This window comes from Asterias amurensis, chromosome 11 (assembly GCF_032118995.1).
Source record: "Asterias amurensis chromosome 11, ASM3211899v1".
NCBI lineage: Eukaryota > Metazoa > Echinodermata > Asteroidea > Forcipulatida > Asteriidae > Asterias > Asterias amurensis.
The window spans coordinates 382,892-409,626 of record NC_092658.1 but is presented as its reverse complement, the minus strand read 5'-3'; the positions used below and the strand labels follow the sequence as shown (position 1 = coordinate 409,626).

The 26,735-nt window shown below is 37.8% G+C and overlaps 2 protein-coding genes across 4 annotated transcripts in view; both read left to right on the top strand.

The window, feature by feature from the left end:
* Nucleotides 1–4,436, top strand: part of LOC139944420 (RAD50-interacting protein 1-like) — a 28,983-nt gene extending 24,547 nt beyond the window's left edge. For all 3 annotated transcript variants that reach the window (XM_071941436.1, XM_071941435.1, XM_071941437.1), the window contains one exon: nucleotides 1,812–4,436. In XM_071941436.1, coding sequence (XP_071797537.1) covers nucleotides 1,812–2,025 — 214 coding nt within the window. In that variant the 3' untranslated portion in view covers nucleotides 2,026–4,436. The remainder of the gene's footprint in view (nucleotides 1–1,811) is intronic.
* A 16,007-nt stretch (nucleotides 4,437–20,443) lies between these two features.
* LOC139944058 (galanin receptor type 1-like) lies at nucleotides 20,444–21,680 on the top strand. The gene has a single exon (XM_071941009.1). It carries the CDS (start codon nucleotides 20,444–20,446, stop codon nucleotides 21,605–21,607), a length of 1,164 nt encoding a protein of 387 aa, XP_071797110.1. The 3' UTR covers nucleotides 21,608–21,680.
* Nucleotides 21,681–26,735: the final 5,055 nt, after the last annotated feature.

Genomic DNA, 26,735 nt, shown 5'->3' with positions numbered 1-26,735 from the left:
AATGCAAAGGTCATGGGTTTGAATCCCCTGCTAGCTTGGTGGTCAACTGGTAAGACATATGCTCTAGCAATGCAAAGGTCATGGGTTCGAATCCCCTGCTAGCTTGGTGGTCTACTAGTAAGACATATGCTCTAGCAATGCAAAGGTCATAGGTTCAAATCCCCTGCTAGCTTGGTGGTTTACTGGTAAGACATATGCTCTAGCAATGCTAAGGTCATTGGTTCGAATCCCCTGCTAGCTTGGTGGTCTACTGGTAAGACATATGCTCTAGCAATGCAAAGGTCATGGGTTCGAATCACCTGCTAGCTTGGTGGTCTACTGGTAAGACATATGCTCTAGCAATGCAAAGGTCATGGGTTCGAATCCCCTGCTAGCTTGGTGGTCTACTGGTAAGACATATGCTCTAGCAATGCTAAGGTCATGGGTTTGAATCCCCTGCTAGCTCGGTGATCTAGTGGTAAGACATATGCTCCAGCAATGCAAAGGTCACGGGTTTGAATCCCCTGCTAGCTTGGTCTACTGGTAAGACATATGCTCTAGCAATGCTTAGGTCATGGGTTTGAACCCCCTACTAGATCAGTGGTCTACTGATAAGACATATGCTCTAGCAATGCAAAGGTCATGGGTTCGAATCCCCTGCTAGCTTGGTGGTCTACTGGTAATACATATGCTCTAGCAATGCAAAGGTCATGGGTTTGAATCCCCTGCTAGCTTTGTGGTCTACTGGTAAGACATATGCTCTAGCAATGCAAAGGTCATGGGTTTGAATCCCCTGCTAGCTTGGTGGTCTACTGGTAAGACATATGCTCTAGCAATGCAAAGGTCATGGGTTCGAATCCAACTCTTGTGAATAACTTGTGGATTTTTCATCAGAAATCTGGAAAGTATTGAGTCTGCAGTGCTTACATTACGTCAGTGTAAGGTTGAAAAACAAATAAGTAGTTGATTCCTGCAAGGATTGTTCTTTTGGTTTAAATTTGAAATTCAATACAATTAACATACTTTTCTCCTAAATATAATTAAATCACATTGTTGTTATTCCTAAACCCACTCAATTCATTCCTATGCAAAGCTTCAAACCAATCAAAACTTTGAAAGGAAAACAAGGTTTACATCTGCCACTCAGAAGCAATGGTTTAATTTGAGCAATTAAGTCTTTGTTGATTTATAATATCCCTTTAATGTAGTGCCCCACATTCTTAATCCTGTAAAGTTTCCACTCTACAAAGTAGACATTCCAATTTAAGCATCATTACAAAATAGGTTTGAACCACATACATGTATACAATATTGTTGCAGTTAAAAATGTTAAGATATTTCATTTGGAATATCATTACAACATACTCAAAAATATAGTATTTTATTTGTCTTAGTCTTATCTCAGCAGTGGGAAAGAATAGAGTATTTTTGTTGCAGTTCAAGATATTCACTTTGGATGTTGTCACAATAAACTATGTCTTAAGTGGCCAAGTGGATAACAACAATGGACTCAAGCTCTGGGGTTTCTTTATAGCAAACTGTGGGTGGTGACACTTACATCCTTAAGCAAAACACTCAACCATTATTGCTGCTGTGTACTTTGAATTAGACAAAGTCGTTGGTCTCATGTGTTGTGTAATTCACCTTAAAAAAACAAAGCACTTATCCTAAAGATTGGCTTTGATTGGCTACACATTATGCCGTGGAAAATACTGAATGTTAAAACACCTTGAGCCTTACTGAGTGATGGATATGAGTGCTTTATATAAAGCCACTATTATTGTTGTCAATATTTGTATGAGTGTATTTCTTATTTCTTGTTATCTTTGCAGAGTGAAAGAATCCTGCATTCTCTTGAATCTCAAGACAGGTTCAGCCATCTTACTTAGAGAGCTTCTATATCAAACTCTACATGCCAAGCAATCAATAGACCAACATTCCAAGGATCCTGCACCACAAGTAGCTCTTAAAGACATTGGTGTTTATCGACTATCTCCAAAGGTTGCTGAGATTATACTCAATCTACGCACTGATTGGCCAAAGTAGGAGTCAGATGAATCAATGGTGTACAGACACAACCATGGGTAAACTTATGGCTTCAAAGACACTTAATGAATAATGAGTAACTCGTTACAGATCAAACTCAATTACTTTTTATTCATCATTGACACAGCGATTGATGATATAACGGCTACATCAGTGGTTTACAAACCGTTGTTTATAAAATGGACACAAATTCTAATTATTCAATTAAGTGAAGTTAAAATGAGCGTTTGTTAAATCATTTAAAATGATTTTTTACTGCAACTCAATTGCATCTATTAGTTAGAATGTTAATAAATCATGACTGCTTGTATACATGTATCTTTTCCAGCTTTTCTCAAATTCCCAGTTTTGGTTACTTCCCCTTTTTTCATGTCTACCCTCTCACTAATTAAACTAAATACGTGTGTGGCCATACAGTTTATTCATTATCCACCAGTATTGAAATTCATGACCTTACTTTAGCAACCCTGTTCTACTGACTAGACCTATCTTTGTTTGCCTATGGAAACATTAGAAAGGTTACCCATTTTTAGAACTGCACTTATTCAATGAAGGAGCTATAGAGTTCCATTTGGACTGCTCAAAGTGCGACTTACTGAAACCCAAGCTTTAAGAAGGTTTCTTACACCCCACTTGTTCTTGTATGGATGGTTGTTTACACAGTTTAGTATTCATGGAAAGCAGGTAGCCCTAAAGTTAAGGCCAACAAGAATCCAATCAAACTAAATTGTGAAACCGAAACCTCAACAAACCGAATGTTGAGCTGCAGTGAAGAGTCACATTTTTTATGAAAGGTGTTTGTAAGGTTTGATATGTTTTCATTACATGGAAAAGTGTTGGAAGGTTGTTTTGGGGTGTTTTTTTTTCGTTTTTTTTATTTTTTTATTTTTTTTTTTTTTAGGGGGGGGGGGCAATGTGAAAAGTTTTTGTAGGTTTGTAAAAGTTTTTGAATGACAAATGAAAGGTTCTTAAAGGTTTGACACTGTTTTGATAGCAGAACTGTCAAGTTCTTTCTTGCCCACACCTTTGCTTATCTCAGAAACTCTCAAACCTTTATCACTAATTTACTCTTCAATTACTCCTCGAGTTTACTTGTGTCAATATTGGTTCGGGGTTGAGTAAATCATAACCTGGATTTTAATTTGGGGTAAATGATTGGTTCTCGCAATTACACAAAAATTGTATGTTCAATATGTTAACCATTAATTTGTGTTTTTCTGAAAAACAGCAAAGTGTTTGTCAGTCCATCAATAAGTAACAGTCTTGTTCTCTTAGTAAAGTTTGTAACTACTACTCCAAAAGTTAATAACCATAAAAAGCTTACTAGGTGAAAAGCACTGCAGCTGTTGATAGTTCCCTTGAAATGATGGTTTGCTTCATGTTTCATCTCGATTCTCATATTTGAGTTGGTTTACTTTTGCGAATGCTATGGCCAGAGGTGTGATCGCTACCCATTGTCACCTCGCTCAACGCCACTGGGTTTGATGACGTCACTGGATTTGACGTTCTTAGTTTACGTACCGCACAGTTTGGTGTTGTTTTTCTCTTCCGTTTTCTCAGCAGGTAAACACTGTATTCAGCTGGAACTTTCAAACGTGACTTTTATTGTATCTTTCTTTATTAATTTCGCCTATGAGACAGCGTTACGTTGATAACTAATCTATGACCCGACCTTTAAGGTAAAGATGTTGACCTGCTTCATAAAACAGACGGCACGTAAAGGAGAGATGCAATGTTGTGTTGCAAGGCTGAAAGGGCATCTGAAAGTAACCTTGTGAATTTCACACCATAATCACTTTTAATCTTAGGTGATGATAAGCAAACCATTCATCTATTGTCTGATCATCCTAAACAGTTTACGCCCTCAAGCAGGTTTAGACAACTAGGCATTGATCCATCACATCTATTGGGTAATTCAGAGAATGTGAAGAGATTTATTACGTTGTGCTGATGTCTTGCTGAAGGACAGTCGTATTGTAACCTGTAGTAAACTCGGATTCAATCTCAAGACGTCAGATGGAGTAGAAATCACCTGCTTGCCATGTCTACAGCATGATCACATTAGAAGACAAATAAATGACTCTCTTTCATTAAGAAAGTTTTGTAGGAAGAACTAATTACTATAGTTTGTGAATTCTAAATTCAATTGAGCTATTTACTAGAGTCATTAATATTACTTCTAAAAGACGAATTCAGCACTTCGAATTTAAGACATGTTTATCTTTCTGGTTTTCATGATTAGTTCCAGGGTGGTTTCCTTGGGTGATAGGTTTGTGATAATTTGAATAACTATCAAAGGCTAAAGCTGTAGGGCCTATCGCATTTATACATTATTTTGAAGATGTTGTTTTTAATAGGTAAAAATTACTTTAATATGTTCAATAAACTTATTATAAATTCCTGTAAATAAACCAGAGTAAAAAAAACCTTGTCATGTTGGGTTTTGTTTTTCCTTCTTAAAAATCGTGATGTCAGCAAAGTCAGTGTTCGGTGTTCTTAATTCTGATTAAATCACGTTTATTGCACGCCGCCGGGGTAAGTGAAGGTTTTCGCACGGTGGCCAACATTGAAATAAGGAACCATTAAAAATGTAATGTCATAAGCCTTTTTGAGATAACTATGTAGGTCACAATTCCATGACACTATTAGGTTTGGGTAAATCGGTCTGTTAAAGGCATTGGACACTTTTGGCAATTAATAGTTTTTAGTAATTATTAGCACAAAACCTTACTTAGTAACGAGTAATGGGGAGACGTTGATAGTATTCATTGGTGTGAGAATTGGCTCCCTCTGAAATTACGTAGTTTTCGAGAACGAAGTTATTTTCCACGAAGAAGGAATTTGATTTTGAGACCTCAGATTTAGATTTTGAGGTTTTGAAATCAAGCATCTGAAAGCACATAACTTCGTGTGACAATGGTGTTTTTTCTTTCATTATTATCTCGCAACTTCGACTACCGATTGAGCTCATATTTTCACAGGTTTGTTATTTTGTGCGTGTGTTGAGCAAGTGAGAAGACTGGTCTTCGACAATGCCAATAGTTACCAAAGCCTTTAAATACACCCACATCAGACAATGTACCCCAAATAGTGTCCACCATACCCCAAACAAGGCTTATTCAGTCACCGGAGTCACAAGAGTATTATAGTTTTTAATAATAATGAAAACTTGAAAAACGGTGCTGTTTTTGAAACATCGGTAATTGTTGGAGAACATAACATTGTTTCACTAATTTCCAATTTAAAACATCGTTCAGCAAGACTATTTTCAATATGAATCACATGCTTTAAGGGGCCATTACCACCAAATGTAGTTTATTTGTGACCTATATCTCGTCGGGATGATGCACTTTTGGGAATGTTGTGTGCATCGATTTATGTGAAAGCCTATTGGTGCAGAAAATAACGTGTAAAGGTAGATTCTTTGTTGATTCAGCGTTGCTGACGTGTACGAACCCACGAAGTACAAACTTAAAACTCAGGTTATTTGGTCATAAACCAACAACCCTAACCCTTACTCTAACTCTAACCTTTAAAGGCAGTGGATACTATTGGTAATTATTCAAAATGTTTTATAGCGTAAAAACTTACTTGTTAACGAGTAATGGGGAGAGGTTGATAGTATAAAACATTGTGAACGGCTCCCTCTGAAGTAATGTACTTTTCGAGAAAGAATTTATTTTCCACGAATTTGAATACGAGACCTCAGATTTAGAACTTGGGGTCTCGTAATCAAGCGTAATAAGCACACAACTTCTTGTAACAAGTGTTATTTTTCTTTCATTATTATCTCGCCAGTTCGATGACCGATTGAGCTGAAATTTTCACAGGTTTGTTATCTTATGCATATGTTGAGATACAGCAAGTGAGAAGACTGGTCTTTGACAATTACCAATAGTGTCCACCGTCTTTAAAGCCATACACTTTCGGTAAACAGTATTGTCCAAGTCCCACACTTCGTGTAACACAACTTATATATAAAATAACAAACCTGCGAAAATTTAGGCTCAATCGGTCATCGGAGTCGGGAGAAAATAACGGGAAAACCCACTCTTGTTTCCGCGCGTTTCGCCGTGTCATGACTTGTTCTTCAAAATAAATCCGTAATTCTCGCTATCGAGAATTGATATTGTTTTAATGTTTTCTCAAAAAGTAAAGCATTTCATGGAACAACATTTCAAGAGAAGTCTTTCACCATAACCTTCTGTAAACCCTGTAAATTATTTGTAAATCTGTGAACTTTTTTTTTCTGTACCGAGAGTGTAAATGGCTTTAATCTTACCCTAACACTAACCCCAAACCCTAAACCCTAACCCTAAAACCTAACCACACCCCTAACCCCTAACCCTTACCCCCTATAATATCCCTTACTGACCCCAACCCATGGGATGTTAGTCGTATGTGAGTAAACCAGATAACAGGATCAATATTTTTGTTAGTTTCAAAAATAATTATAAGATTTTTCGCATCAGAATTCGAAAAACATAAGTCAAAAATCTCAATGAATAAAATAGCATTTTAGCATAGCTTTTTATTGATAAGTGCAAGTTAGTTGGCAGGTGATGTGAGAGTTGAACCTCAATTTGGCTATATTCCATCCTCTGTGTAGATGAAGAGGTAATGTTAACAGACACGGAATTTGATGTCCAGGTCTATGCGGAATCAATGTGTGCTATTGTTTCTAACAAACGGCTATTATTATTGATATTGTGATACGTCATTAAGACGCCAACTGCATCAGAGGATAGGAAGTATACAAACATCCAGTGTTTGTCAAAGTCTTCTTTGATGTGTTACAAAAGTTATTAATTTGCGAACGTGTTTTTCATGCAGCCTTGAAGAGTTTATGAATGTCAAGGTTTGTTCGTGACAGCTAATGCTTTCCTTGAATATTATGCTTTCATTCTGTGTGAAGTATAATTTTTCCCATGTTTCTGAGGTCTGTAAAAACTACGATTGTCAGTTCAGTGCACAGGTTTTGCTTATAGCTCATGTTCGATGTAGACTTGTTTATAGAATTAGCTACATGCACTAACTGTTAATGCTACATATAGCTGCAGGGCATCCCTTCTACATCGTCTAAACCCAAGATAGTGACAATGTATTCATCGAGACAACCACTATTGAATCGCATGAATCAAATATCGAAGCCAGTGACATTTCAGCTGATTTACCGGTCAGTCACACCATGGTCACACCGAAAAGGCAGGCAATCTTTTTCACTTTCATGCAATCCTTATAGGCAGACTTCTGAGAATTGTTTACATTCGTTTAAAAGATACACAAATAATTAAGCAAGTTAGAAAGAAATGCAAATTAGTTTGCTTTTTTAAAAGTCCTTGTGTCTTTCATCACTGGCTGTTTTGAATATAATATTTCTACATTGGACAATATCAAGAAGCCTATTCTCGTTAGTTTGCGTCTTTGTACATTCTATTTTGACGGTCCGTGTATCCGCACGTGTTTAACTGCGCTTATGTTTTTCTTAAATATTTCAGTTAAACTTGTAGCAATTGTTGTCAAAGCAAGGTGGTTCCTATACAATAAGTAACTTGTTTGTATACCTTATCAAAGGATGATGGCATGTTATATATTTTATAAAAATGCCATGAAACTACTCTATATAATGTATACATACAAGCCGTGAAAATAGCTGGTGCTGCTAGTTTGATTGCTATTTGTAGAGTGGATTATTTTAAATGTATTATTTATTGTAAGTGAGTACCAATAAATCCTGACTGCAATGGCAGGTATAGTCTGGTCCCGTATATGAGAATCAATCGTTACACGTGTGTTGGGTTCAGGAAAGAAATTGAGTTGCTTTTTAGGTACAATAACCACGATAGGAAGAATAGCTGTACACCAAAGCTTGAAGTAGGCATTAAATTCCAACATCTGAGAGGGGGAACATCACCCCCTCAGATTCACTAGATTGCCTCAGAAAATCCAGGGCCCTAAAGCGGGCCCCGGACCCCACGCCGTAAATGTTATGTCCTTTCAAGACGGATTGACGCCCCTGTACGGTTGTAAAGGTCGTGGGTTGGAATCCCACCCGAGTAATATGCCTCACAGATCTTGGGTAGGTACTGAGTGTACAGTGCTAACACACATTGTTGTATATGGGTGTTAAAAAATAATATTGATACAGTTAATGAACAGCAAATAATCTATATAATAATGTGACATTACCACAAACCAAAATCTCGGGGACATCGGTAAATTTTACTGGATTTTGTTTACATAATTAAAATTTGTCCATGTAAAAAACAACGATGGAAGTCCCGTGTGACTTTAAGCTAAAGTCCAATTTAGTTTTGTTTCTTGTCTCCTTGATGTGTTCCAGGTTGACAACGGCGTTCGATCAGTGCATGCTAGCTCTACACGTAAGTACTCAAATGATTTAATTTATTCGGACAAAAAATACAGCTAGAACGTGGGATTGCCCCCAAAATACATCGGCTCAATGCACAAGCTTGCTCGGGGACCTATAACCTTACAAGCTTTGCTTCGATGGCGCCCCCCCCCCCACAGTCTCATGATTGTCAAGGCTTATGTTCCATTTAATTATTCTTACCAAACACAACTACGCCTTTGATTTGCTATTGATTGCGATTTTGATACTGTGGAAATAAACTGACTGAACTAAAAGAGAAAGAAAGGCGATGAAATAGATAAATCGATAGTACACATAAATACTGCATAGTTGACCAACGATATCCCCCAATTTCCAATGGGGACCTCACAAAATGTTAACAGTTTCCTTGAACGAACCTTGCATTAATTTGAGTCTGTGGAGATAAAAATGCTTGACATAGGTATCTGTTTGTACATAGATCAACAATCTTCTTATGTAGCAGGCTACCATTCTACATGTTCGTGACATTGCTTAAAATGGATCAATTTCACTCAGGCAACATTCTCAAAAATGAGCCCCAAAACGTTAAGAAGTACATCTTAACAAGAGCTGTTACATGTTCATTCGTGCATTCGTACGATGTGTTTTTCACTTGTCGAAGCACGCACGTTTTGTAATACATACCTTAACAGCGTTTTAGAGAGAACTGACTATAGGTTGACAATCAGGTCGCACAAACACAAAGATGTCGCTAATAAATGCTCAATTGCAGAGAGGATGGAAATCTCACGTCCCTTCCCAGGGTAGAGCAAGTTGCTTTCTAGAATCAACACAGGTTCGACAAAATTGTCCTGTCAACTGTGATTTCAAAAAAACTGATCAGTAACTTGTTTATCGGCCACCTGTGATAAATTGGAAAGGTCAGTTTTTAAATGTGGCGGGTGTCGTGGCTTTACTAAGCTAAACAAATCTAATTAAATCAGTGTTAATTAAAGTTCAAATCCCACTATTAAATGCAAATCCTAAAGTAGCCGTGTGCGAGTTTTAGAAGGAGTTCAGGGATGGGTTGTATTTGATGTAAAAGCCTTTCCTATCATTTTCTTCATGTATAGTAAAAGCCTTTACTATCATTTTCTTCATATAGTTACTCTTGGCACAGTGTGTACTCGATAACCTATGATAGTCCATATTAATCTCGATATAGCCTAAAACATGTTGCGTAAAAATCATCCCTTAACAAACCGCTATCTTTCAAACTGTAATAATTTTTGGAGGGAAACGTATACTTTCACAGTTAATCTTTAATCTTTACAATGTTAATTTGACAATTTGCAGTTAATCCCAAGTCCTCTTGTTTAGAAAGCCTTGCGATTCTATAAAAATAAGTTATGTTTCTATTCTATTTTTACTGCAGCCCACCTGTTCATTATTACGTGTGTTTCGAACCAGCCAGATTGATACGTCATTGAGGGGTCGACAGTCCAATTTGTGTCATTTTTCTCTTTTTTTTTTGTAGGTGGGGTGTTTATCTCAAAAAAGGAAAACGTCCTTTAATTTTCATCAATAACTATTTTGTCTTTACCTTAATATTACGTGTCAAATTTCCATCATTGAACAGCTTAAAACCTCAAACTTGTACAAAACATTACGTCTGTTATCTGTTGTTATTTTTGTTTGTCATTTTGTGTTTTCATCTTCATCACTCAAACTACCCTAACAACAAAGCGACAACTAAAGAGGGACGCGGAGCAGTAATGTGTGTCATTCGATCTCTACAGAGTTAGATTGGTGGGTTCCCTTGGCCATTAGCACCGGCTGCGCCCCGGCTAGCTTGTTTGCTTTCCAACGATGTCTCCACTCACTCGATGTGTTTTCGAGTTCTGTTCTTACTATTTAAAGACCGTGTTTTCCACAGCCATACATTGTAATGCCGATATTAGAATTCTGGTCACATCTAGTCTTTTATGTGTCAATAATGCTATCAAGCAACTCATCGCAAGACTCGATTTAGCCAAATAAGAACATCTCCCTCATTATCAACTCATCTAATTAACCAGTAAACAACATGTTAATTAAAGGGCCAATAGTCAACACAGAAGCAAATAGGAAATTAACCAATTAAGAAGCGCTGTCTGCAGCCCATCAACGAACAGTCGTCAGATATACTTGAGCAACCAGCAATATTTGAACCATGATCTGCGGTTTGATGAATCTTTCTCAAGTCCCCAGTTTCACTTGTTATTGTCCGGCCATGTATGGCTGGATTTCACAAAAGTGTTCAGTAAATAGCACGTCTTTTCCCCATAAAGTGTTGGAATTATCACATATTTTGGGGAGCAAATAAATAACTTTGATACCGATGCCTGTGGGATTTGTTCGCGTCAAGTTTCTCTAACAGCAAAAGGCTTTTACTTCCGATGGTTTATAAGTCGAAGTTGTCAACCATAAGATGCAAGAATGAGACCCAGTGTTAAATCAAGTGGAATGTGACGTCATACATGGCCGTAAGTCCAGCCGGTTATGGCGGGTCGAGCGATGTATTTCAAGTTGTCACCGATGGTGCTTGGTTTGAGCATGATTTAAAGAGTTGGTGGTAAAAGGTTTTATTTTAGGATTTCATATAAATCATTCAAACTGTCGCGTGTGAACAGAACCTGGAATTAACCATTTATGGCTGCATCCGTTCTGTTCATATCAATTGAAGTTACTTGAAGAAGACATTTTAAAGACGACTCCTTTCTGCAAGACACTATGCACCAGAATTTGAGTTAGCTTTTAGAGATGTTGAATTTGTGTATTAATCACTGAAACCATTTTTTTAAAAGTTAATCATTATATTGATCGTAATGTTCTTAAAATACTTGCAAAGCAAAGTGTTTAATCCTAAGTACAGTTAATATCATAGTCAGTTTATTTATTTAAATTGGATCAATAAACAGTGGACTGATCTCTTAGAAGGAACTATTTAGTCTTTCACTTTGTCTCTGTATTTATTTTCAGGTTCATTCATTCATTCATTCATTCTTTCCTTTTTGTATTGGCCACATCGGTTAAAACAACATGAAGGCTTCAAGAAAATACTTGAAGCCTAAAAAAAGGTAAACCTATAAACATTGATCACGTGACCAATGACGTAGCAACCCCTGGATGCCTGCCAGAAGCAAACTGTTGGGGCAACTATTTTTAGATTGGGTTTGAAATCAACACTATTGGCCTGAAGCGATAAACGTCATCCTGAATAAACCAATCAATGCATGAGCATGGCACAAGTGTTCTAAGATTAGATTGGTAGAAAGGAAATACTTCCATCTTTATACAAGACCCTGGATTATGAATAATATGGAAGTGCCTGATTCTTAGGCTTGGTATAAACTAGATAATATGCACCGTTTGTTTATGTTATTGGCTGATTATATTACAGGAGAAAACTAGTTCATCTCCCGTACATAATGCCAAAATAACTTTGAAAAGAGACTCGTTTGTCATAATGTATACATTGAATACATTGACATCATTCCTTGGTTGGATCTGCTACACATTATTTCGACATTCCCACAGTTGTTTTTATCACAACATTTAACAGAGTATTAGGCCTCGTTATGTCAAATAACTCGGATCACATTTTGCGTATACTTTGTTCCTCATGGAAACCAAGAACAAAACAGAAAAGGGGAAAACATTAGGTGTGCAACGAGAGTGTTGTTAGCGTAAGATCGTTCCATCAATAGACCTTATGCATATGACATCATTTCAGTAGGGCGCCCTCACCTAGAGGTCAAAAGGAGGTTGTTCATTGGCCAATCCTGTGGGCCGCGCGTACAAATCTGTGCGTTCCGATTGTTTCGTCACCGTTTTTCCACTAAGGTGGCCGCTGGATGACGTCAATGCACAAGGTCTTAACGGTGGCAAACAAGTTTTAAAAATTCATGTCAAACAGGGCACATACAGCTGATTGAGACAAACTGTGAACAAAACTACATCAAATTAAGGGATAAGCTAGACGATTTCTTTTTCTAAAATAAATTTGTAAATCTAGTTTTCGAGGGAAAAGTATAGCTCAGATGAGTGGTACATTTACGCCAGGGAACTATGTCGAGGTTACCTGACTAAAAAACACTTTAATTCTCTCCCATCTGATACGCCAAGGAGAACTATGTCGAGGTAACCTGACGAAAAACACTTGAATGCTCTCCTATCTGATACGCCAGGGAACTATGTCGAGGTTACCTGAATAAAAAACACTTTAATGCTTTCCTATCTGATACGCCATGGAACTATGTCGAGGTTACCTGACTAAAAAACACTTTAATTCTCTCCTATCTGATACGTCAGGGAACTATGTGGAGGTTACCTGACTAAAAATACTTTAATGCTCTCCTATCTGATACGCTAGGGAACTATGTGGAGGTTACCTGACTAATAAACACTTGAATGCTCTCCTATCTGATACGTCAGGGAACTATGTCGAGGTTACCTGACTAAAAAACACTTTAATGCTCTCCTATCTGATACGCTAGGGAACTATGTGGAGGTTACCTGACTAAAAAACACTTGAATGCTCTCCTATTTGATACGCCCAGGGACTATGTGGAGGTTACCTGACTAAAAAACACTTGAATTCTCTCCTATCTGATACGACAGGGAGACTATGTGGAGGTTACCTGACTAAAAATACTTTAATGCTCTCCTATCTGATACGCCAGGGAGACTATGTGGAGGTTACCTGACTAAAAAACAGTTTAATGCTCTCCTATCTGATACGCCAGGGAGACTATGTGGAGGTTACCTGACTAAAAATACTTTAATGCTCTCCTATCTGATACGCCAGGGAACTATGTGGAGGTTACCTGACTAAAAACCAGTTTAATGCTCTCCTATCTGATACGCCAGAAAACTATGTGGAGGTTACCTGACTAAAAAACACATTAATGCTCTCCTATCTGATACGCCAGGGAACTATGTGGAGGTTACCTGACTAAAAATACTTTAATGCTCTCCTATGCTCCTATATCTTTATGCTTCTATGCTCTGCTCTTCAATCTGATGAAGCTAATGTTGGCCTCAAGGACTCATTGTCCACTTCCTTTCCTTTTTCGAATCTATCGTTTCTATGGCAACTTCGACTGTACATGTCACACAGGACACTATGGAAATGCTAGCTTCTCCATGAGCAATTAGTATACGCTAGGATGAATATACCCATGGCCTTATGAATTGGAACTAAAGACAATTGTGCATTCCCTCCAAGATGCAACCTCAGATGTCAAAAATGTTCGTTCATGATTTCTTCATCTAAGCTTTCAGTTCCATCATGTGTAAGGAAAACGGATGACAATAAATGGATTTTTCAGTTTTAAAATGCTGACGTTTACTTCCACTCAGTTGATAAAATCTTGGCGAGGGCATATCTATTTAGGCTTCTCGTGTTTTAATAAGTACTGTGAGAGTATAAACCATTTTAAGGTTTTGTCTGGAAATGAAACGGGGGGGGGGGGGTCTGATGTTTTCTTCCTTCGTATTGTCTTGAAAGTTAATGTCAAAGTTGATCCTCAGGGTGTGACACTATTTCCTTATTATGAGTCTTCTGCTCTTATGGAAGGGTCATCTCGTTGTTCACAATCAAATCAGTTTGGACTTTAAGGAACTTTAATAGCTAAGTTTATTTTGTAACTCATACTCCCCCCCCCCCCCCCGGCCCCATGCCCAATACTGGAATCCTTTATTGTTTTAGGAAATCGATTTGGTTGTGGCACGAGTAAATAGCGTTATAGTATGTCAGAGGAATTGTTTTCCACCTTAAAGCTTTATGTTTACGGCCGGCAATTACGCTCTGCTGATATACAAAAAAATCAAAATGACCCTGTAAGTGCACTTGGTACTAACTTTGGTGATAACGGATAAGTGGAAATCTTAAATCAAAAATGGCCTAAAACATTTGTAATGGTTTTGTACCAGCCTAACGTCGAGGAAATCGTTTCGTTTATAATAACATCATCTTTTAAATGAGTAGTGTTGTTAAAACTCCAACCTGTATTGTAAGCGATATAATTATTGACATAATGAAATAATGCAAGAAACGCTGGTTTGGTATGAGACTCTTTGTGGAACGTCCTGGCGTTCCAATCATGTTTAAAACCCTAGAGCTGGTATCAGACTCTTTGTGGAACGTCTTGGCATCCAATCATGTTTAAAACCCTAGAGCTGGTATCAGACTCTCTGTGGAACGTCTTGGCGTTCCAATCATGTTTAAAACCCTAGAGCTGGTATGAGACTCTTTGTGGAACGTCTTGGCGTTCAAATCATGTTTAAAACCCTAGAGCTGGTATCAGACTCTCTGTGGAACGTCTTGGCGTTCCAATCATGTTTAAAACCCTAGAGCTGGTATCAGACTCTCTGTGAAACGTCTTGGCGTTCCAATCATGTTTAAAACCCTAGAGCTGGTATCAGACTCTCTGTGGAACGTCTTGACGTTCAAATCATGTTTAAAACCCTAGAGCTGGTATGAGACTCTTTGTGGAACGTCCTGGCGTTCCAATCATGTTTAAAACCTTAGAGCTGGTATCAGACTCTCTGTGGAACGTCTTGACGTTCCAATCATGTTTAAAACCCTAGAGCTGGTATGAGACTCTTTGTGGAACGTCTTGACGTTCCAATCATGTTTAAAACCCTAGAGCTGGTATGAGACTCTTTGTGGAACTTACAACCCTAGAGCTTGGATTCCAGACAGGAATAAAAAAAAGTCCAATTGAGCTCAAAGGTAGACAGAATAAAATATACTATGAAGTGTTAAGATGAAGAGAGCTTTATTAAGCTCTTGTACAAAACTTGGAACCCACTCAATACAGACAAGATTCTACAAGAAAAATAGCATGATGGAAAATTATTGTAATGAAAGTACTCACCCAAAAGACTTAATTAAATTCCTGTTGTGTTCTTTGGGTCAAGCACTCTCAATCACCTGATATGAACTCCCATGATATAAGTTAACTCATGAATAACTAGAAGACGGTGAATTTAACATACTAACTGAACACGATAAATGGTTATGCATCGCATGGTGGGAGTATGTGATTGACAGAGGATGTGAATTCACTGAAAACCCCTCTAAGGCATATTAACTGCAAAGAATAATAATCCAGGAGAAGACTTTTCTTGTATTTTATTTTCCGAGAGGATATTGTCAAGATGAAGGTAAACCAGCGGAAACTATGGAGGAGTGCTTTCCGTTTGGTGGCGACAATAATTATATTGTGAAAGCTCAAGATCACCTGTTCCCTCAACGCAACGGATTAGAAACAAGGTTCGCTTTCCCTTAAAAATGAACATCGAAGCAGCTGCAATATTCAATCAAGAAAAGGGGAGTGTTGGCTACGGTAAATTATGGAAATCGTACTTTACGTGGGAAGGATGGTCAGCATATAATCCAAGCGTGCTATAGTCCGGACGACTATTCAAGTCAAGTTAAGAAGGCGTTGAATTTAAAAGTCACGATGTTAACACGTGATTAATGGTATCTGAGCTACCATTATTAAAACTATCAGGGCAATTTATTAAGTCAATAAAGAAAACGCTGTCGTGGAGGAGGAAGGGGTAGCTTAAAGAAGGTTAGAAAACCAATCCGTCTTTCAGACCCAGTTGACTTTATTTACGGATGTAGGCGATTTAACATCATCATTTAAAGCTGCTCGCAAGCTCATCTGTTTAAAATAATAGTTGACCAGTGATTTCTTCCTTTCTTCCTTTTGAACTGTTTTGTGTTATAAGAGAGCGCACTGAGTGCCCTTTGGGCAGATACCGGCGCTAATAATTAATATATACAATACTATATTTCTATTTTTCTGAATAGTTAGGTCTCAAAACGGATTCTTTCGCGGCTTAACTTAAAGGCAGTGGACACTATTGGTAATAACTCTAAATAATTATACTTTACTTGGTAACGAGTAATGGGGAGCCCTAGATGGTATAACACATTGTGAGAAACGGCTCCCTCTGAAATAACGTAGTTTTCGAGAAAGAAGTTATTTTCCATGAATTTGATTTCGAGACCTCAGATTTAGAATTTGAGGTGTGACAAGGGAGTTTTTTCTTTCATTATTATCTCGCAACTTCGACGACCAATTCAGCTCAAAATTTCACTGGTTTGTTATTGTATGCATATCTTTAACTTAACTTTCTTGCATGCCGCCGTAAGTCGATTAGAATATGTACCAATGTCTATTAGAATATGTGCCAATATCGATTAGAATATGGAACAATATCGATTAGGATATGTACCAATACTTCAACATCAACGTTCCATGTATCATCCAATGTCAGTCACATTAATAGGCCATCTAAACATATGGACTGGAATTATAATCCAACCTAATTGATCACATTTGGATTGTCAACCTTATTTAAAACCACTTAGTTTCTTCACCAGGCCTACTAGTGGTTGTAAGTAAAGATTAAGTAATACATGTTACCCTGAGAAGAGCCGGTTGATTTCGTCGACGTTTCGATCAATGTTTCTACCCTTTGTGTGATTGATGTACCTCTTAATGTATCGGGATATACTCAAAAACAGTTTTCACACAGGAATATAGAGAAGCAAGTTTGCTTTCATAAATATGACTACATGAGTATGTTAGCTCTGCTTTAACAAATGTATTTACTTTAAATGTGCAAAAACGAGATGGGTCTCGACACCAATTCTCAAGAATGATGGGTGCCTTTTTTCGTCAGGTGCCTCTTTTCGTCAGGTGACCTCTTTTCGTCAGGTGACCTCTTTTCGTCAGGTGATAAACCTCTTTTTGTCAGGTAATAAACCTCTTTTTGTCAGGTGACCTCTTTTCGTCAAGAAACCTCTTTTCGTTCGGTGACCTCTTTTCGTCAGGAAACCTTTTTTCGTCAGGTGACCTCTTTTCGTCAGGTGACCTCTTTTCGTCATGTGACCTCTTTACGTCAGGTGCCTCTTTTCGTCAAGAAACCTCTTTTCGTCAGGAAAACTCTTTTAGTCAGGTGCCTCTTTTCGTCAGGTGCCTCTTTGCGTCAGGTGATCTTAGTGTGTTTCTATGCCCCATTGTGTAACTGCGCAAATTGATACCCGCTCTTCATCCGGACTTTATGAGTCAGGGGACTATACAAGGTATCAAGATTATACACAAGGCGCTAATAACATGATTGTTTGCCATTTTTGATTGTACAATTGACTGATGTACGTGTGCAGGGAGAAAACGCTCCGAGGCCTGAAAATGATATTGTATATTCCTTTATGACAACCACAAGGGAAATCAACAAGTTGCACAAAATGTCTTCAAGCTAGAAACACAGAATGATTTAAACCTACTTGTAAGATCTGGGTCAATAGACTCTAGAATCTACTTCAGTCATCGATGAGCTGTCCACAAGAAATACCCCAGTAGCATAGAGGTCCCGTTTTACGTAAATCTGTGCACTAATTTGAAACCAATGTCATGCCGATCCTTATATTATGAATGTTTCGTGATTCAATACCAGCAAAATCCCTTTCATCATTTGTAGAGGTCCTTTAAGAATTGAATGTCTACAATTACCAGTTGACTGCCTTGGAATAAAGTTTGTATCTGTTTGTAATTGTTAGACAACTTATTAGACAAACTGAATTAGTAAGAACGCTTGAATAAATATGTCTTTAGTCCGGTCTTTAGTCCAAAATGGTTGAGTTGACTTTCTTACTGTGGAAATCTTACTGTGGAGACAGTTGAAACCAAGCATGGACTCTAGATATACGATAATAAGTTTTAATATCGGATTCATTTGTTTTTGTAACATCTGACTCTACTAGATTTTCATTTTGAGAAGGTAATATTGATTGAAAAAGCTTATCTTTCAATACAACAATTCACACTTGTCTCGTTGAACATGTGCGTTCCGGTCTTATATAGTTTTTTGCATGTTCATTATAAAAACTCTCTAAATGGCGCTTATATTGAAAACTAGGAACACGTTTTTCATGGTCACATTGTCCAATCTTATGTATGATGTCACTACTCCTTTACATACACCATTGACCGGTTTTGTGTTTTTAAACCGATCGTATTAAAGACATTTCGATGATGAACATTTAATAACATTCTGGCTCACTTCAACACCCAACCATTGCGGGGAGTTGAATACTTGTGGATAATAAATAACTCATGTAAGAATGACTGAACTGATGTAATAGAAAAGGAAAGCTGCTGACCGGGACGAAAGCTCTGAAACTCCCATGAGACCGCTTCACTTCAGCACGCTTCATAGCATATCATCGTCACGACGTCAAATACTTTCACAGAATGCTGTTTGAATATTTGCAGATATTTATTTCATAGGGGGGGGGGATCTAGTTAACTTAACGCAAGGTTTGTCTTTACTTGACATTGTGTATTTTATTGTCCGATTATTTATAACGAAAACATCAATCAATAATTCAATTAATAAATCAATCAATCAAAAACTTAGTAAATCAATTATTTAATCAATAAATCAATGATTCAATAGATCATATCAATGAGTAAATAATTAAATAATTGTTGAGTATTAAACAATACAATGGCTAGCTTCCCCGGCGATCATTACAAATGGTCTTAAGATACTTGTTGTGATGTCTTGTTGAGAACAAGATGATCTACAGTAAACGAAAGCCTTACTAACAACCGTCCATTAATGGTATCTATACACCATAACATAAGAATAACATTCAAATTCGCGGACGCTTATTGGGGCGTGAGTGTCACGAAAAAGAATGACAATACGCTAAATTGAACAGAGTGCTAAAGGAATTTGACTCGACTCAGAACGAAATTGAATGACCGAATTCTGAATGTTAAACGCAATCCTGTAACGTCACAAGCAGCATGCACCCAGAAAGGGTGGCTGTGTTTATAAAAAAGAAATCAACCTCCTTTGGCAAAACTACAACGTCTCCTAGGAACTGCAAGGATCGGTTGACACCAACTGTCCGTTACGAACACTAAAGGTAATGGGGTGTGTGGACAACATCATTCTATGCATGGATGAGGAATATCTGGATGTTAGGCGTGAGAGATGAGGGAATTTGGTTTGTGCGATGGTAATTCCACCGTCAACCAATCATGGACGTAGCACCTCGTCACTGACGATTATAGGTCTCTAAGTCGACTATGCAGCAAGCTGGTATAAAGGCAAGCCACTCAGAATACAACTATCACCCACATACCACAATAGTCTTAACTGCAGTTAACGGCAAGAGGAGAAACAGTCAAATGGGTAGCCACAATTTTGTGTGATATCATTGTGTATGTATGAAGGAGGGGGAGCAGATTTATGATAACAGTAGCGCTATGGTACAGTGATCCATTTTGACGCCTGTTTGACGCTCATTCTGGCGACGATAACTGTAGCAGTCGCTGTAATTTCAAGATGTTGATGATTGCACTCTATAAAGTGACGATTCAATATTGCCTCAAGACAGTATGCTGACCACTACCATTGAGCATTAACTCAAGATTATTCAGAAAGTCATTTCGACGAAGAGGAAGCACTTCTTATCACTTCTCGTCATCGTCGACATTTTCATCACCGGTACTCTGGGAACGACGGCGGAGAAACATCAGTACAAAGTCAATCCTAATAGCTTGGGGGTTTTGTTTAAGAAGTGACTTTATTAAACCCGGGAGGTTTTATCAACAGCTTGTCCTCTGGTGATCCTTAAGACAACCCTCCAGATCGTCAACTCTTGTTTCGTCCAGTTTTTTTAAGAAACAAGTTGAACATGGTCTTAGTGAGGATACAACAAGCTCTGACAATTCATGACTGTGTGGTCATTCTGTCAATGAGATACTTGGTCTAAACACTTGCAAGCCGGGTGAGTCCACATTTATTTGCAAACCTTGCATATAATACGCTATCATTGGATACCAACTGATTCGCTCTAACTCGATAGCATTGCAATATCCATTGAGATGATGTTTACAGATAAGACGTTTCAATATCAAGCATTCCAGTGATTCTCACTCAACCGGGGATCAGATTGACACGCCTGAGTAGGTACACTAATTAAGGATCATCACTTCACAATCCGAAATGGCAAACCTGGTGACAGACATAACCGGTCCCAGTCTTGACAAGATGTTAAACTACTCAGTAACAGCTGGAAGTAACATTAGTAACAGTGGTAACGCGAGTTTCTACCAGGGTAACGAGAGTAACAATGGAGGCGGGGCTACACAAGAAGAGATTCCCTTTTTGTACACCATCAAGGTCGTGACCTCTGTGCTCTTCAGCCTCGTTTTTGTCTTAGGGGTGTTAGGGAATACCCTGGTTATCTTAGCAGCAACTGGACGTATCAGAGGCCTTCATAAAACAATGAGTGTATTAATTCTAAATCTCAGCTTTGCAGATCTACTGTATCTCGTCTTCTGTTTACCGTTCCACGCTACCCTTATAACAGTACCTTCATGGATGTTTGGCGGGTTCATGTGTAAGATGGTTCAATTCCTCATCTATGCTTCAATGTGTGCCAGTAGCTTCACCTTAGTTGCTATGTCCATGGACCGCTACTTTGCCGTAGTACATCCCCTGAAGTTCTTTGGGGTACGCACCCTTCGAAACGTGATTTGGGTGATATCTTTCATATGGGCTCTCGCGATAGCTTGTGCTGCTCCGTTTTTATTTGTATTTGAGACTTTTGATATGTTGGATGCTAACGGTGATGAAGTATCGTATTGCGTTGAGGTATGGCCTGATGATAACCCTAGAGATGATATCAAGTTATCAAGACGTTACTTCTATACCTTTCTGTTCGTCATAAGTTACATGTTACCCTTACTCCTGATGATCACATCCTACTTACTCATCTTACGAGCTCTGTGGACGACTTTCAAACCAAGTGAAGATTCCGAATCCTCAGCTAACAATGCAAAGAAGAAGGTGACACTAATTGTAAGTGTTGTCGTACTAGCCTTTGGTATATGTTGGTTACCTCATCATATCATGTACATGTGGATCCTTTACGGGGATTTCCCTTTTACTGACGGTACCCTTGTTCTTAAAGTTACTGAAATCATCATGTCTAGCTGTAACTCATGTCTTAACCCCATTATTTATTCCATTATGTCGGAGAACTTTCGACAAGCTTTAAGGAGGTATCTCCGAAGATGTACAAGCTCACGAGAGAGGACTAAGGTAGTGCCACGTCATCGAAGGATGAAGCTTCTTAACAGAGCAAAACGGTTTCAAGTTTGTTAAAACTGTCAAAATGTAAAAGTCAATTGCTTTATATGGGCCGTAATATAACAATAACTTCTTGACATTGTAGGAAAACTGCCTGCGGTTATAATTGATCCGAATCAGTGATCGTGTTCAGATTTCTGCACCAAAGTTGAAGTCTGACTAGTCCGGAAATTCGGGCCGAACAAATGCTTCTACAAAAATCCGGGTAAAAGTTTGATTCGGATGTCGAGTCAGGGATCCCGGAACAATATTTGATCCCGGCAGTGTAGAAATGTCAAGCGCTTTAAAATCGTACATTTTGTGTGGTAACCTGACGGAGTGTCATAGATAACTAGCAATTGAGGATATATTCTTGATTTATTTGTTTGTCTAAACAGTTGTGATAGACCTTATGCACATGACGTCATTTTAGAAGAGTGCCATCGGATAGAGGTAAAAATACGGTTGCTCATTAACTTTTACGCTTTCCATTGTTTCGTGATTGTTTTACCTCTAAAGATGACGGCTTGATGACGTCATCTCATGGGTCAGAGTCAATGACTAGGGCCCAGTTTCATAGAGCTGCTAAGCACAAAAATTTGCTTAAGCATAAAATTTCTTCCTTGATAAAAACAGAATTACCAACCAAATTTCCATTTTTTTAATATTGTTTGCTACTGGTAATCAGCTGTTTTTAGCTTATCCTAAAAATCACGTGGAAATTTGGTTGGTAATCCTGTTTTTATCAAGGAAGAAATGTCATGCTAGCACATGTTTGTGCTAAGCAGCTCTATGAAATTGGGCCCTGATCAGTCTGTAGTCAAAACGTAGAGACCATTAAGAATTGGCAGCAGTGAACGGGAATTTACCTCAACCCACTAAGCCAAAGTAGCCGTCCTGGCCGATTTCCTATACCTGTATGTAGTAATTAATAAGCAGGACAGGTCTTCTGCAGAACAGTCAGCAAAATCCTGAAGTATACTCCACGGCAGCTAAATAAATATCAAGACTCGTTTTCAAGAACAAATCCACACAGCTCGGTAGAAAATGGACTTACACAAACCCAATGATGGTTTCAAATACCACATGCATATCTAGTTCCTTTCGTAAAGAAACAACTCAAATTTCTTCCATTTGGGCATTGTGTATAGACTAAGTTATCAAATCACTTTGTTACTGCTGACTTTTCATAATACGCACAAAGCAGACAGTTATGTGATAATTGAAGATAAAAAAGGACTGTTTTTCGATTTGACTCTAACTGATGTCAATTAAAAATGTGTAATATAAAACAAAGCCATTAGTTCTTCAACTCTAATGCAATCCTACTGCATGTACATTAATAAACCTAATACAATAACTCTAAAACCAATACGAGGTCGTGTTTGACAACAAAAATATGAAAGCTTTCTGGAATGTGTTGTAACTGAATCCACGGTCTTCGACTATGATGAGCAGATGTTGAAGCCAAGGGACATACCTGCAACCACGCACTTAGCAGGGGTCTTTAGGTTACGTCGAGACTCGGTAGCTAACCTAACCCATTGGGGACGGCTTGCTCGGTCAGAATCAACGGATGACAATAATTGAATGTGCTTGAATATCCCTATGCAATCATCAATGTTGATTAGTATTGAAGCCATGATTGGTGTGCGGTGTATTATTTATTATCACGCTGTACGTCTGTAACATAATTGTACAAACGTCACAAAGATGAAGGTTTTGGGACAAACTCGTTCAGTGTTGTTGGTTTTTCATATGCTGATGTGTTATTGATGTAACTGTGTTTTCGGTCCAATGTTTACCCATTATACTTGTCATTTTGTTTTCTCCATAAGAGGAAATGGGATTCAACAAACTGAAAAATATAGGCTTAATCAGTCAAGGACATTTGAATTTGGGAAAAAGGGTCAGAATAATAATTTGCAATCTATATATCAATTTGGTTGTAAACAGAAAGCAGAATCTATATCGTGCGTGTCTTATTGCAAAAACAAGTATTTCCGGTAAAAGGTTTGTTTTCTAAAAATTGTAAGTTTTGGATAACAATATTATTAAACTACATCAAACTTGAGATTCAATAATGTAGAAGGACTACAACGAATAGCTATGATACGACTCTACGGTATTGTCTTGATAGCGGGCCAGGCTCAGCTGTCATCGGGGGATTAGGGCTGTAGGCTCGGGGAGGGATTGCTCCTAATACACGCTGGCAGATGAGACTAAAGAGTATGGGAGATATGATAGTCCTTGTGACTTATGAGATAAACCTAAAGACAGATTACCAAGTATGGACACGGATGAGTAAATATCGAATACAAGAGAGACCTAGAGCATAATCTTGTAGGTGGTCATAGGCTAATGTTTGCAGACATAAAATGCGGACATATTATTTCCTGCACTGTTCAGTTTGGTCACTCAAAGTTATTTGTTCCGTCCCCACAAAACATGTTTTCTTGAAATAAAACTGAGTTAGCACCACTGGGGACCAATTGGACGAACTAGGTCTACTGTTGTTTAAATAACAGTTCCTTGTATACGTGACGTTCTCAAACGTAAATGCAAGGCGAATAGAGACACAGACCGCGTTTACACTAGATCCAGAAAGGTGGATTGAAATTCGGCATTTTTGTTACGACCGCAGATAAACCCAATATTAGTAAAAGGAATCGAGCAAGGTTTAAATTGAATGGGCTAGTCCGTCGCCAAAAACATTCTAAACAGTAGCAGTTTCGCTAATGGCCATTCAACGTTTGGTTTAGATGAGAAATCGTCATTTTGCAGCAGTTATTTAAGACAAAAAGTAGACGTTTCAAATTAGCTCATTCATCTTTTTCACTCTGTCTTTTAAACTGTAATTTCATATTTAAAAAAGAAAATAATTATGATAGAGAGCTTATCTCGATACTTGTTCATCAACACTTTAGTGATACAATATTTCGTTATTTTGCTTTCATTCATATCGCAGATGTAATTTAGCGTTTGTTAGAGTGATAGCATAAATTATTCACATTTTATATATCATTTATTAAGAGAAAGGTCCAATTAAATCATTATTTGTCATTGTGAAGTTTTTTGTCCCATAGGGCGAATGGCAAATATTATTTCAGCTTATCCATGTTATGGGAGGTATCACACATAAGCAGTGGAAGTATTTAGTATTCAGCAACTGTGTTATTAAAGGTTACATTTCTGGCACTTGAGTTACACCAATTGTTCATTAGCATGTACGTGTACAGGCTCAGATGGTGTCGTCAGTGTCACTTTCAATAATGCATAAATTATTGCGTTATTTGTATTCTAATGACGCAAGACCTCGATCAACAACACTGATGCACTCTTATGGTTGAGACAGGTATATTTGCCCGATGCATTCAAACTTTCCAATCAAAATCCATGGGAGTCAACTTGTATTGGCATAAAAGTGGCATCACATTATAATGTGCACTACACTGTGTAACATACAGGGACAATAACTCCCAAATGGCGCATCATAGATTATTTTGACGATGACGTTTCGGTCAATTGGCGACAATTTCGTATATTGTACAAAAGAACTATAAAATGTCCGAAATAAAAATGTGATGAGTTCAATCGTGTGTAGGCCTACATCTCCTCCATTTGGAAAAAGTTATCTCTGTAAAGAGCCGTTGCGGACTCGACATATTATACTCATCTCATCTTCAATATATCAATGTCACTGTTTGATAAGTAATATTATTTTAACAAGCAATTAATATTACTCTGATGGCAAGCTCCATGTATAATGCATGCGTCATTGATCTGTATACAATCACACACCAAGCAGGCGACTGGCATATCATGCAAGTTCATCGCCAGGTTAAACGTTGACTTGTCACATCCAATAGATTCACATCATTACTGATAAATACTACCAATGTGTTTAGTTTAATGGATGAACTAACTTGGTACCAACAATAAGAGAGGAATAACGTCGCAGAAAGACCACTCAGTCACCCGATGACCACTCTATGTAATGTCTGGCAGACAAATGCAAATACAAGCAAACTATATCTAAACAATTATACAAGGGTGAAGTAATATCTTAAACGATGATGGAAGTATTGGATGTTGAGTGATTGATAACGTGTGTAAGATGTAAGAAGTAAAGGATGTACTGGGAGATGTAGACAAACTGACTCTGAAACCGTTGAGGAGAGGAGAAGGAGGATGATGGATGAGATAAAAGAGACATAAAGTACACGAAGAGGAAAGAGAAATGGGGGTAGTTTGACAGACGATCTATCAACACAACAATTGTTCATTACCCGAAGGAATGGTCGGCAAAACGTAGAACAGATGTACGACTTATTTATGGGTCAATTAAAGATTGTTTATTTTTCTGTGAATCAATTTATTGGAATATATTTATTCAAATCGCATGGTGAACTGGACTTTGTATGCACAGTGGTTTTTATTGCTGATTGCTTATACAGGGTTTAATCATCTAAGTGTATTTTTTTAATGTTAACCTTTTTTTTCTTGGTACCAATTGTGAACTTGATTAGCTCTCAATCTTATTTGATAAAAGTATTTTTATTCGTATTCTTTTTTTAAATGCTACAATGTCATGCGCCTATAATTGTCATGATAAGTTACCCTGCTCTAGGTTGATTTCAGTTGGTGAAGTCGTCATGCAGGTTGGATTGTGTGATACTCGTGAAGAATTCGTGCACAATGATTGCTTAGCAGAGTAATGGGACATGACAATCCTAATTATTTGGCTTACGGTCGCAGACACACTTTGCAATTTCTGAATAGTTTAGGAGGAATGAAGATCGAAATGCAAATGACAGTGATGTAAGTGGAACAAAGTGAAAGCTTGATGAATGAAATAAAGGCACAAACCGAATGGGATTTCTTATAGAAGGAAAGCAGAACACCAAGCAGCGATCAGTTTGGTGTATTTTTTATATTTATCTTTTACTGAAACAAAATGATAAAAAGAAGTAATAAGACATTTTATCATTATGGCATGTTTTTTTTTTAAACGTAAGCTCCATGCCAGCTCCTGTTGAAACGGCTTAATTTATTTATAGCATTTCGTTTTCGGTTAAAACAGACTGACCTCAATGCTTCAAATTGTGCGGGACGCAATATGCAAAATGCCTGCTAGATCAATATTCAATGTCAAAACAGAAAT